The following is a 12,655-nucleotide window of genomic DNA, read 5'->3' on the forward strand; positions in this document are numbered from 1 at the left end:
TTTGAATAATTTCAGAAGCTTTCCTTCCCCCTTCTGGAAATGTTTCTGGGGTCAGATAATTGGGTCCTGATTCAGCACTACAGGAATGAGCATCTTCTGCAAGGTGCTGAACTTCCCTAATTTCCAGTCTGGTGAGTTGAGGGCATTCAACACCTTGCAGAACTGCATTCTTAGGTCTTGACTGAGGAAAAACACTTAAACACATGCTTAAATCCATCCTTATTTAAGAAATCTTAAGCATGTGCTTAAGCACCCTTCCTGAATAGAGATGCGTTGAATCGGGGCGGTATGTGAGGTTTTGTCTGGATGGAGATGTGGATCACGTTGTAGTGGACCACCAGGTCATCTTCTGTTATGATTTATTTAGTCTCGAAAAACAACTCAGCATCATCTTTGATTCTAGTTATTGTCTCCTATTTGCCACGGCACTTTTTTGACCCAAATATCCTCACATTTCTACTTTTAGGTTGATACTCCATGATCTCTCCCTTTTGCTGTAAAAAATGTTGGCATTTTCTTTAAAACTATAGTGGTAGATAGAGATTCATGTCTATGAAATCAGATTTCTTATTCTCACATTGTACACTCATAGCCTAAAGATTCTCATCAGTTTGTCCCCAATTGTCTCCAGTCTAAATCAGTTTAGAATTTGTTAGTTAAATTGCTGCAAAACCCGAGAATAGACACTCCTACAAATGCCTTAAATGGATTTAGTTTAAATGGACTTAAGTGTGTCAATGATTTAACTAAATTGGTTTCTAAACAGATTTAGTTACATTGATGCAGAAACCATCTGTAAACAAAGCCCAAAAGGAGACTGATGCTTCTAACTTGAAATCACATCTCTACTCCGTTGTCCTGGTGACCCTTAGAAAAGCACTGACAGAAATTTGGGGGTTTCTTTGTCCCAAAGATTTTGCAATAGATTTTTGTTGGAGTTTCTATGGTTTTATGAGGTCCTTCTCAAAGGAACTCCTTTCCATCTCCTCCTCCGAAGATGTCACCTGGTGGAAGCTACAGTTAATAAAGCATAACTAGCTGCAAATCCCTGTTTTTCTAAAGGGAGGCCTGGGTACCAAAGAAAGTTGGGCAAATTTTTTGGAGGGACAAATATTAAATTCACCAAAAAATACATTTCAGGGGGACACTGCAACTTTTTGCAAATTTTGGTCAAATTTGGCAAATAGTTTAGGCTGGAAAAAACCTTCAAAACTAATAATTTTCACAGTGGCCTTTTGCTGCAAAAATGTTTATTCAAATCAACCTGAACAATTTTTTTTGTTTTTCATTTTGATGAGAAAAACTATAACAAATCAGTTCTGGTTGAAACAAAACAGTCTTTTTTGGATTTCTCAGATCTTCCACTGAACCAAAAAATCAAGTATTTACTCAGTGGTATTTAGGTGCCTTTCTGCCTTCTCTAGAAGCACTATACTTGGAAGCCACTGTGGTGACGTGACTAGAATGGTGCTTGACTGCTTCAGAGGAAAGTGGGTGGAATAACATCAAAGTTTTGTTTTTAAATTCCCATTTCTCTATAATCCTTTCTCTCTTCTCCAGGCACTCAGGATATGTGGCGTGCATACAGTGACATGCGGGAAGCGAATTATAAAAATGCAGATAAATATTTCCATGCTCGTGGGAATTATGATGCTGCCCAAAGAGGGCCTGGCGGTAAATGGGCAGCAGAAGTTATTAGGTGATGGATTCTACTTGGATTATGAGTTAAAAGTTGGTAAAGAGCTATGCAATCAAATTACTATGAAGTACATTGTAATTCATAACTAGTTATTGTCCTCTGTGAAGCAAGGACATTTTTATTTAACCTCTGGCTAAGTGTGAAGACTGTGCCCATTCTTGAGTTGTAAAGGTGATTTCTGAGCTGACCTATTTGGATATGTTCTGATATCAGATCTCATTATTATGTGCTAGGAGACTGACGTTTTCACCCCAGGGCTTTTAAAATTTAAATAATTGCAGGACCTCCCTTTAATCTAGAATCGGTACATATTGCCCTTGGTATTTCGTCCAAGGAAAACTACCATCATAGGTTCACTTGCAGTCCTCTAACGAGGACCGTTTTAAAATATTGCTGTTGAACGTGATGACTATGATACAAAGGAGCTTATGAGGAGTGGGTAGAACTTAGTGGAGGCAAGTAATGGGAAAGCTTTTTAATTCACAACTGCACTGATGCACTTCTGGGATGACTTCTGCTGTTCACAGACAGGTTAAGATTTGTGTCTGTGTTTGTGTGTGACAAGGTAGCTGAGCTAATATCTTTCATTGGAACAACTTGTATTGATGAGGTATTTGTGTGGGTCCTCAGTTTTATGGAAAAGCAGAGATTAAGCTATGGGGGATGAGTGAAAAGTAAATCCTTTAGTTATTGAGATTTGATAATAAACTGTCTAAGATAATCTTTGTTTCCTCTTTCCAGTGATGCTAGGGAAGGTTGGCAGGGTGGCATTAGTGGCAGAGGAGCAGAAGACACACGTCAAGACCAGGAGGCAAATGCATGGGGCCGAAGTGGAGGAGACCCAAACCGTTACAGACCAGAGGGCCTTCCCTCGAAATACTAATGCAGTCTGTAATACTTTACAATGGTTCAATTTTTCTACAAGCTGTGAAAAACCACAATAAATACAATCTTAAATTTCTGAAGCTCTCAGTGAATGAACAAACATCCTCAGCTACATTAGAAAGGATAAAAAGCAATATACATACAACTTTTTCATGATTTGGGGCCAAAGGTAACCCTTAACTGCCCAGGATTTGGAAGAATCTTCCAGATTGAGTAAAGGACAATCATTAAATAATTTGTTGCATATTCCCGTGAAGCAGCGGGCACTGGCCACTGTCAGAGACAGGTTACTGGACTACTGTGATCCATTATGATAATTCTCCTTGTTGTTGTTATCCCCATTTTACAGACAGGGATCTGAGAGATGTTAATTGACTTGCCTAACATCACAGGGGAGTCTACAGCTGAGGTAGGAATGGAGTCCAGTCCTCTAATCATAGACCATCCTACCTGGCTAATTAGTTTGGGGCGTAAAAACCACCATACAAAGTTTTAAGTATCATGGCAAAAACAGAAATTTTGGGGGCAGGTCAGAAGGAAAGTTAACATTTGAAATGAAAGGTTGAAAACACATTTTCCATGGTGCTGAGAGTCTAGGTCCACTTTAATAAGCAGTAATGGTGCTTATGTTTTAAAAGTATATATTTATTGTTATCAGGTGGGTAGAACCTCAGTTCCATCTGAGGTCAGGCTAGAAAGGTTGGATCCAACTCACTGGATGAAATTTCCCATTGTTCCAAAAAGCAGGAGTGAGTGGAAACAGCACCAAATGGGTGACAAAACTAAGTTCAGGACTAGTTAATGTACATTGATGAAAACGTGGAAACCTTATAGGGTTTAAAAGGCTCAATGCTCACAACTTGAAGTCAAAAAGAAAGGAAAGGAAAGGAAAGAAGCACAAAACCAAATCAAAATGAAACCAGTGTTTTCTGGTTGTATGCATCCTAGTCTTTGGATATTTACCAGGCAGCTGACAACAGCCTCATTAGAGTTTTCTGGTAATGCATTTACCCTAACATCTTCACTTAAAAACAAAGGAATCTTAGAAATTCAAAATCATGTCGGCCTAACAGTCCTGAAGAAGAGTTCTGTGCAACTCGAAAGCTTGTGTCTTTCTCCAACAACATTTGGTCCAATAATAGACATTACCTCACCCACCTTGTGTCTCTAATAGCCAGGGAGCACTAGAGCTACAACAACACTGTAATTAGCCCTTAGTCCCACTCTTGAACCAAAGCTCAAACAAATTTGCAGCGTGCAGTGGGGGGTTCTTAGCATGACTCTATTCAAATAATTTTTAAGGCCTTTCCTCAATTTTTAGGGTAAAAGTGCACAGTCATTTGGCCTCAAATCTATCACAGACAATTTCTTGGAGACAGACCAAGTCATTGGTAACTGACAAATATTAACAAGATCTTGGACTTATTAAAGTACCTTTCATAGTATAGAGAACATACCTATTTATAGCCTTGTTGATTAAAGCTCTAATACAAATCCCATTGAAGCCAGAGAGAGTCCTTCCATTGGCTTAAATGGTCTTTGGATCAGGTCTGCATATCCTATTTTGGTAAACATATGGACACTCATATTTACCAGCTACTTGAATCTGGGGATTCTAATTCATGTGTTAGGGATTTTTTTTGGGACGGGTAGCTATGAAAAACCTCAACCCCTTTCCTCAGTAGCTTATTTGGGCTTAGTGGAATTTACTTACTAGCACAATATTTTAGATATAATTTACAGAGGTTAGTGAAACCTCCTACAAGTCAATACCAGAATGCACCATAACATGGAGCATCTGGCAGAGATCCTCCAAGTCAGTCTTTCTGCATTAATCTGTGCAGAGTCCCACCCTCAAATCCTTTCAGAGTAGGGGCTTGGTCCAAGTGTGGCGGGAGTGGTCATGGCAGTACTGCTCCCTTTTGGCTGTCATGGGTGATTTGATCTGGAGAACATCTTCAACACAGTTTCCTTAAGATCTCCAGGTTTATTTCCCTGCAGATTTCAAGACTCGTGCAGAGCGGAAGGCTATGCTCTCTGCCCACTTCATAGGTGATCAAATTCTGTCCCTCCAACCCACTTGAAACTTTTGGAATGCTGCAAGTTTGAACTCACAGAGTTTCTCCTCAGACGTGCCCCACCCCTTCCTTTGCATAGTTTAAAAATTTACTGTTTCACAGCAATTTTCCATTTCTGGAAACAATTTGGGTCTATTCATGTATCATCAGAGTGATGATATAAAGGTAGGTTTTGCCGTTTAAAAACACAGGCTGTAATCGACTTTACGACATTCGACTTAAGAAGAACAGCACTTACGATGTTTCTCAATTGACACCGATTCAACTTGCAACCATTGTTTTCAACTTTACAATGCTCGTCCCGCAGTGGAGTGGGTTCCGGTTCCAAGCTACAACATTTCGACTTATGACACAATTTTCAGGAACCAATTGTGTCGTAAGTCCAAGGACTGTCTGTAGTGCTTTTTAAAGTGTGTGAAATTACCTGTGAACTTACACAAACGACTACAGGCGAAATGTTCAGAGCTGGATGCTTGGGGCTTATTGGGTCTGAAGCCTATTGGTCAGGCAGGTCTGGTGGTTTCTTTATTCACTTCAGCAGGTTAATTATTTTGAGATCAACTGATCTACATACATCTCAATGAAACATTAGGAGGGTTGGAATGTCTCTGGGTGAGGCAGGGTTGGGGGGGCTCTGTGCAGTGACTGAGATGCTGACTATGGGCTGCAGGGGGCACTGTGGGGTGGCTGAAGCGCTGTGTGGGAGGCAGGGCTGCAGGGAGCTCTGTGGGGTGTCTGAGGTGCTGACTGTGGGAGGCAGAACTGCAGGGGGCGCTGTGGGGTGTCTGAGGCGCTGTCTGTGGGAGGTAAGGCTGCAGGGGGCGCTGTGGGTTGGCTGAGGCGCTGTCTATGGGAGGCCAGGGCGCTGTCTGTCTGAGGGAGGCGGGGCTGCAGGGGGTACTGTGAGGCACTGTGAGGGCTGCAGGGGGCGCTGTGGGGTGGCTGAGGCGCTGTCTGTTGTTAGCAGGGCTGCAGGGGGCACTGTGGGTCGGCTGAGGCGCTGTCTGTGGGAGGCCGGGGTGCTGTGCAGTAGCTGAAGCGCTGTCTGTCTCAGGGAGGTGAGGCTGCAGGGGGTGCTGTGGGCCAGGTGAGGCACTGTGAGGGCTGCAGGGGGCGCTGTGGGGTGGCTGAGGCACTGTCTGAGTGTGTGAGTCAGAACTGCAGGGGACTCTGTGGGGTGGCTAAGGTGCTGGCTGTGGCAGGCAAGGCTGCAAGGGGTGCTGTGTGGCAGCTGAGGTGCTGTCTGTGGGAGGCAGGGCTGCAGTGGGCATTGTGGGGAGGCTGAGATGCTGTCTGTGGGGGGTAGGGCTACAGGCAGGGCTGGCTTTATGAACTGTGGGGCCCGATTTGAATACCTGGTGGCAGTCTGGGGCTTCAGTGGCACTTCAACGGTGGGGATGGGGTCCACTCCAGGTCTTCTGTAGCACTTCGGCGGCAGGGGGTCTGCTTCGGGTCTTCTGCGGCACCAAAGGACCCCCTGCCACCGAAATGCTGCTGAAGACCTGGACCCTGCCCTCCGCGGGTGCTGGGTGAGTAACAAAAAATTAAAAAGGCGCCTAAGGCGCAGGGCCTTCTTACGTGTGGGCGTGGGGCCCTCTCAAGCACAGGGCCCAATTCCCGGGAATCAGAGGAATTGACCTAAAGCCAGCCCTGGCTGCAGGGGTCGCTGTGGGGCAGTGGAGGTGCTGTCTGTGGGGGGCAGCGCTGCAGGAGGTGCTGTAGTGCGGGTGAGGCACTGTCTGTCTGTGAGGGGCAGGGCAGAAGGGGGCGCTGTGGGGCAGCTGAGGCGCCATCCGTCTGTCTCTATCTGGCTGGCTGCAGCAGCCACGCAGCGGAGAGCGCTGAGCCCCGCTGCCAGGTGAGCCCTGTGCAGCGGGAGCCCCCCTAGTGGGGTCGATGCAGAAGCCGCTCCCGTCCCCGCAGCAGCCTGAGGGCCGAGCTCCCGGGGAGGGGAGGAGGGAGCAGGCTGTGACTCGCTCCGGGAGGCCCCCCCGCATCGCGCCTCTGTCTCGCTGGGCGATGGGCAGACTCCACCTGCTCCAGCCAGGCACTCCCAGACCAGTGCCCCGTGTGGTGTGTGCGCTGTGCGGTCTGGGTACGTGGGACGGGGAAGCCTGTTGCAATAATCTGCTGCCTCGGATGGCTCCAATACAACTGGAATCCTTTTTTTTTTTTTTTTACATCCGAGGTGTCTTCTGCAAGATCTCTCTGAGCTGCACCTTTACCTCCTTCGGACTTGGAAGCTGGTCTTGGGTACCAGGTCCGTTGTGGCCACCGAGGGGGCGAACTTCCTTGCGGTGTCCCTGATACACAATCCCCATCTTTGTGTGCAGTGGGAGAGACCCCTCGGTGTGCTGGAGGCTGGTCCTGGCAGAAAGCACAAGAATCGGACCCTTCCTGAACTACGATGGGGGCATTGTGTGGATCTCCGAGTGCTGGGAGGGTGCATGGGGCTCTCCACCCTTCAGACCCCCCTGCACGTACTCTAGGAGGTGGGGGTAACCTTGTTGCCCACCTTTCGGGTTTTCCTTGAGCGGTGTTAAGGGTAATTAGCATGAGCGACTCCATTTTGTAAGTTCCCCTATTTTGTATCCATCATTAACTAAAAGCGAGCACATCACGTACAAAGCTCCCAAGAGCAGCATTAAAGAAAGATAAAGCCAGAAACAGGAAAGAGGATTGGAAAACAGCAGCAACAGCATAATTAAGGAAAAATTCTAGTATGCAAGGTAACAGCTGGACTGTGCACTAGCCAGCACGAGGACAATGATTAGCTGTAATAGGCTAAAGATAAGAAAATGGCTTGTTTATTGGCTAAAGCTTCCGAACCATGAGGGTAGCATGCACTCCTAAAAGGTATATAACTTCTATGTAATCTGCAGCCTGGGTCTCTCCCTGACTAGCAGAGAGACACCACGTTCAAACGTTGTTTGAACCTTGCGCAATAAACCTTTGCTGTCTGGACACTCTAAATCTTTGGTTTTTGTGCCTCAGCCTAGAAACGAACGGTGCGTGGTCTACAGGTATAATTCGCAACAGCGGGTTCTATGGGAGGGTGCTCCCTGCTCACTCCTCACCGCTAGTCCTCTCGACTTTTTCATTGGGACCCTCTCCCATGAGCCGCCCTGGCACCATCCCCATTTATACTCTGAGCCAGCTGTGTGCCCTGCAGCCGGTTCACTTCCAAACCGTGCCATCAGGACAACTGCTCCACACGTTTCACTTCCTCACTAACCTAAAGGAGAATAAAAAGGAAAGATACAAGTCTAAGAGGTGAGTATAATAGGTTGACCAGAGAAGTGAGACAGAAAGTTAAGAGAGTCCAGAACAGCTGGCTAAATGAACAGTGTAAAGAAGCAGAGAAATAAACAAAGAGAAGTGTGACACAAGTTGTATTGCGAGATAAGAAAACTGAATGAGACATATAAATTGAAGCTGTCAACAGTGAAAGACAAGTGGGGGCAAATAGTTGAGGTTGAAGAAGCAAAGCACAAAGGAGGGAAATAATATTTTGAAGAGTTGTATAGAGTTTGGAACGCAGTAGATGAAATGGTCCCAGAAAAGTTTTCCTGTACAAATGAGGGGAGAACAGAAGCTGGAGTTCTTGGAAGTAAAGATTTCACTAGAAAGTCTGAAAAAGGAAAAGGTGCTGGGAATTAACAACATACCCACAGAGCAGTTTGGTGCAGATGAGGAACACACATTAAAGGCAATGCACAATCTATTTAACAAGATTTAGAAGTAAGAGCAAGTGCAGAGTGAATGGAGGAAAGCAATAATAGTACTGATCTATAAAACAGGAGATAAGAATGAGTTTAAGAACTATGGAGGAACCAGCAAATTGAGTGTGTGGGAAAAAACACTCACCAGGACATTTCAGAAGAGATATATGATTTGAACTAAAGCCTTCCGTAATTAGAGCTCAGTACATCAGCCATTACTGATGCTAATTCTGGTGGTTTACAAATTTATAATAGCTGTTTAATCGTTAGCATTTTTCAGTATAGAGATAATGTGATGCTGCCTTTAAAATGACACATTTCTCTATAGTCATGATAACTGTTGTTGCTATTAAATGTAATTAAATCTGATAAATAGACTAGGTTTATCAGTTTGATTGACAAAGACTCAAGGTAGTTATATCACATGACTTGTTTATTTTGTGGGACAGATTGATATCCAAAGATCACAAACACTGAAGTATTAGCGAATTCTCAATTAAAGAAAAAGAGACATTCTCTATCCACTTCTCTCGACCTTCAAAATAAACAACTTGGGAGATGTGTCCTCCCTGTTGTTTAATGAGGTGAAATAAGAAGAGGAGAAAATTTCTAATACATTCCTCTGCACACTCTGATCAAGTGTTAATGGTAATCCCTTCCATTGCTTTCTTCTTATATGCCTGGTGTGAGGTCATTGGCTGAATTCTCCTGGCTTAGGGAAGGGTCAAGCTGAGAGAAGAAAAATAATTAAAACAACAATTTTTGGTACACTATTGATAATTCAAGAATTTGGAGATATGCAGCTCAGGAGTTTGTAGAATTTCTCATTAATCGGATTGAAGGTATAAGGACAGTAAAGCATGTGGACACATCAATGTATATGTTTTCTTTTGTGGTTGACTGTAATTGACAAGTCAGCAGAGGTTGGTAGGTAACTCACCTGTCATAGTGAACTGCTTGATCCAGCCTGATTGCATTAGAGGAAAATTTGATTTATATATAGAAATTATATTTTAAAAAGGAAGAAAATATATCTAATTAACACTTTTTCTCCCCAGGATCTCTTCTTCAGCCCAAAGCATTACAACCAGATTGGCTGTGTTTGGCAGTTTCCCATGATGCACCACAAAGAACAAATATGGTGGACTCTGAAGGAAACTCTAGATAAGGTAGTAAATCATGTATATTTAATTGCACTGTGCAAACTAGACATACTTGTCAAGACTTGCTATACGTTCCATGCAGTGGCATACCCAGGTTTTCAGTGTAGGGGGAGCAAACATAAAAAAGGTGCCCTCCCTTGGCTCCTCCTCTGACCACCTGCTCACCTTCAGTCCTGCGCCACCGCCCCCCCCGCCCGGCCTGCTCCCAGCGCTGGGAGAACTCCACGCGGGGCTTGCCAGCCACGCGGCCTTAAAGGCACAGGGGCCCTTTCGCCTTCCCCCGCCCGCCGTATTAGCAAGGGGCAGGGAGCGCTTGGGTGCTGAGCCGGCCCCCTCACTCCTCCGGCTGTGCCTACCGCCCTCACATGGCTCCTTCGGTTGATCTGCTGTCAGAGCTGGCCAGCAGGCGCCGCTTCCGCACTGGCCTGTCGCTGCCGCCCTACGGCTCCTCTGGCCGTGCTGCTGGCAGTGCTGGCCGGTAGGCGCCGCTTCCGCGCCGGCCAGCCACCCCACGGCTCCTCCGGCCGTGCTGCTGCCAGAGCCGGCCAGCAGGCACCGCTTCCGCACCGGCCTGCCGCTGCCGCGTCACGGCTCCTCAGGCCGTGCTGCTGGTAGCGCGGGCCAGCAGGCGCTGCTTCCATGCCGGACGCCCGCCCCACGGCTCCTCCGGCAGTTCTGATGGCAGCGCCGGCCGGCAGGTTCCGCTTCCGCACCTGCCGCCCTGAGGGGAAGCGGCTGCTTCTACTGAACCTCGCTAGCTACGCTACTGGTTCCATATTGGACAGGCTACCTCAAGAGTAATTTCACTTGACTAGAGGGTGAAATTCACCCCAGTGGAGAGAATCACCATGAAGCCTTTAGTTACGCAAAGGCTGTAAGTGAGGCATTTTGCCTTGGTCTTTCTGGAATTTCACCCTAGGGTATGTTACTTCAGGTACCTCAAGATGTTTAACAACAGCAACCAAAGGATTAAATCACTTTCCTCTCTTCATAATCTGGGCAGGAATGATCTCTTTAATGACTATAAATACAGCTGTCTTAAGAAGCTGTCACTTTGTTTTTAAGAATCATTTTCAGAGTGTTTCTGGGGAACACATTTTTTAAAATGTGTGAAATTGCGCTACTGGCTCAGTTGGAGTATAAAAATGCCATTCCCAGGTCTGTGCACATGCCTCCTAATGTTGAAGCTGGTGCACAAAAAGGCTACATTAACATGTGATTAGAGAGGGACAGAAAAAAGTTAATCTGTCCCTAAAAGAAAATCTCATTTTAAGTGAGCCTGTCAAGAAGATAGCTGGACACACTGCTCTTTGAATTAATATTGTGAAAACTTCATGTGAAAGATGAAACAATCCCATTCATCTATTTTCCTCCCCCCCGAATAAAAATATTGTTTTAAACTCCTGGACCGTTAACATTTAACTTGTGAATTAATCTGTCTTCCCTAGACCATGTTCACATTTGTTTACCCGGAGCTATAGCCAACTGATTTTCCTTCTATTTTAACTCTCAGCTGATTTTGTAACAACAGAGGATGGCTGAGATCTGCAAGTCATATGGTAAGCTGGAAACTTTGTAGTTTATTGAAAAATGATGATTATTCTTGAAACTAGTTAGTTGGCATCTTGGCCCACTGAAAACATAGAAATGAAAACCAATATGTTTACTGTCAATTAACTTTATTAAGTATTTTATGGCTGGCTTTATTTGAAAGTGTCGTCATATATAGGTTATGAATAGCCAATGTGAACAATACCTCTGCAGTATTACCTTGTTTTGTAGCTAAGAACAACAAAGTCATGTTGTAGCACCTACTACTCCATTACCTGTTAAGCTCTGTTTACTCCCAACAAATGTTATTGACCTAAAATGTAACCAAGGAAGTAACCCCAAAGCAAGTCACAAGGGTTGTACCTTCATAATTACACTAATGCCTCTCCCATCTTTAACCTGCTTTAGCAGAGAGAAATTTACCCACCAGTCTTCATGGACCTCTTGTATGCATAAAGACATTCCCTCTGTTCCTAATTACCTCCACTTCCTTATTTCCCTAATGACTTCCCTTCTTTTCCTTATGCAGCTCTTACCTCCATATGATGGTTGTTTTCCGCTTGACCCTTTCCCACTGTCATACACAAAGAAACCCTCACTGCAATATGGGACCTAGATGTGTTTATTATTGAGCACTTATGACCTTTGTGAAGGTGGTGTTTGACAAAGGCTGGCACAAGTTCATTCAATAAACTGACAGTTCTGGAGACTTACGGCATGGCCTGTATTTTGACACTTTGAAATTGCCAGGTTATTCCTAGTGTTTGGGGTTATTTGCTCTTACTGATGATCTTGGTAAATTAGCATTTCATCACCAATGACTTTAGTTTATAACAAGTATGAATTTGATTCTTGAAAATCTTTAATCTCTTCTTCAAGTTTCTGGCCTGGATCTCTCTCTCTCTCTCTCTCTCTCTCTGTACTTGGAACTCAATAGAAGAATAGAAGCCTTTACTAATACTGTGCATTTGGATGATATAAACCTGTTGGATGGAGAACACGGTGAGTGAATCTTAATACGTGAGTGCACCAGTATAATACATAATAATATTGACTGTTGATTGCCGAGTAAGTATAGAGAAGTATTTGTCCAGAGTTGAACGATGTGTTGTGTTTTTTAAGCACTCATATAGGAAGATCATTTGGCATCTAGTATGACTTCATATAGTATATTGTACAGCATAAATATAATCGAGTGTATAAATCAGTGATGCTCTTTGCAATTTAATTCTTGTCTTACAACAAAACAGCAGTGTTTTGTTTTTTTTTAAAGTAGTCTTTTCTTGAATGGTTCAAATCTCTTAACATTTTAATCAGATTTTTTTTTTTGGCTCCAGCTTTCCCTCTGAATTTTTGTTGCCAGTAATGGAGAATCAGCTAATCTCCAGTAGCTGGAGAATCAGCTAATTCACTAGCACTATCTAGTGACTTTTCTAGGCTATAGTGAGCAAATTTCTGTATCAGATGGCAGAATGCAGTGAAAATCTACAATATCCTAAAAAGACATACAAAGGAACTCTTTGGATCTTAATTTAATCCAGAACCTCAACGATGACT

At 44.3% G+C, this 12,655-nt stretch overlaps 2 protein-coding genes across 2 annotated transcripts in view; both read left to right on the forward strand.

Moving 5' to 3' along the window:
• Positions 1-12,655, forward strand: part of LOC116838377 (serum amyloid A protein) — a 131,187-nt gene that overhangs the window by 19,707 nt on the left and 98,825 nt on the right. The gene's annotated exons all lie outside the window — the stretch shown is intronic.
• On the forward strand, positions 1,558-2,660 carry LOC142046748 (serum amyloid A protein-like). The gene is made up of 2 exons (XM_075065119.1): positions 1,558-1,699; positions 2,441-2,660. Exons 1-2 carry the CDS (start codon positions 1,572-1,574, stop codon positions 2,580-2,582), a joined length of 270 nt encoding a protein of 89 aa, XP_074921220.1. The 5' UTR covers positions 1,558-1,571; the 3' UTR covers positions 2,583-2,660.

The sequence above is a fragment of the Chelonoidis abingdonii genome, chromosome 4, assembly GCF_003597395.2.
Source record: "Chelonoidis abingdonii isolate Lonesome George chromosome 4, CheloAbing_2.0, whole genome shotgun sequence".
NCBI lineage: Eukaryota > Metazoa > Chordata > Testudines > Testudinidae > Chelonoidis > Chelonoidis abingdonii.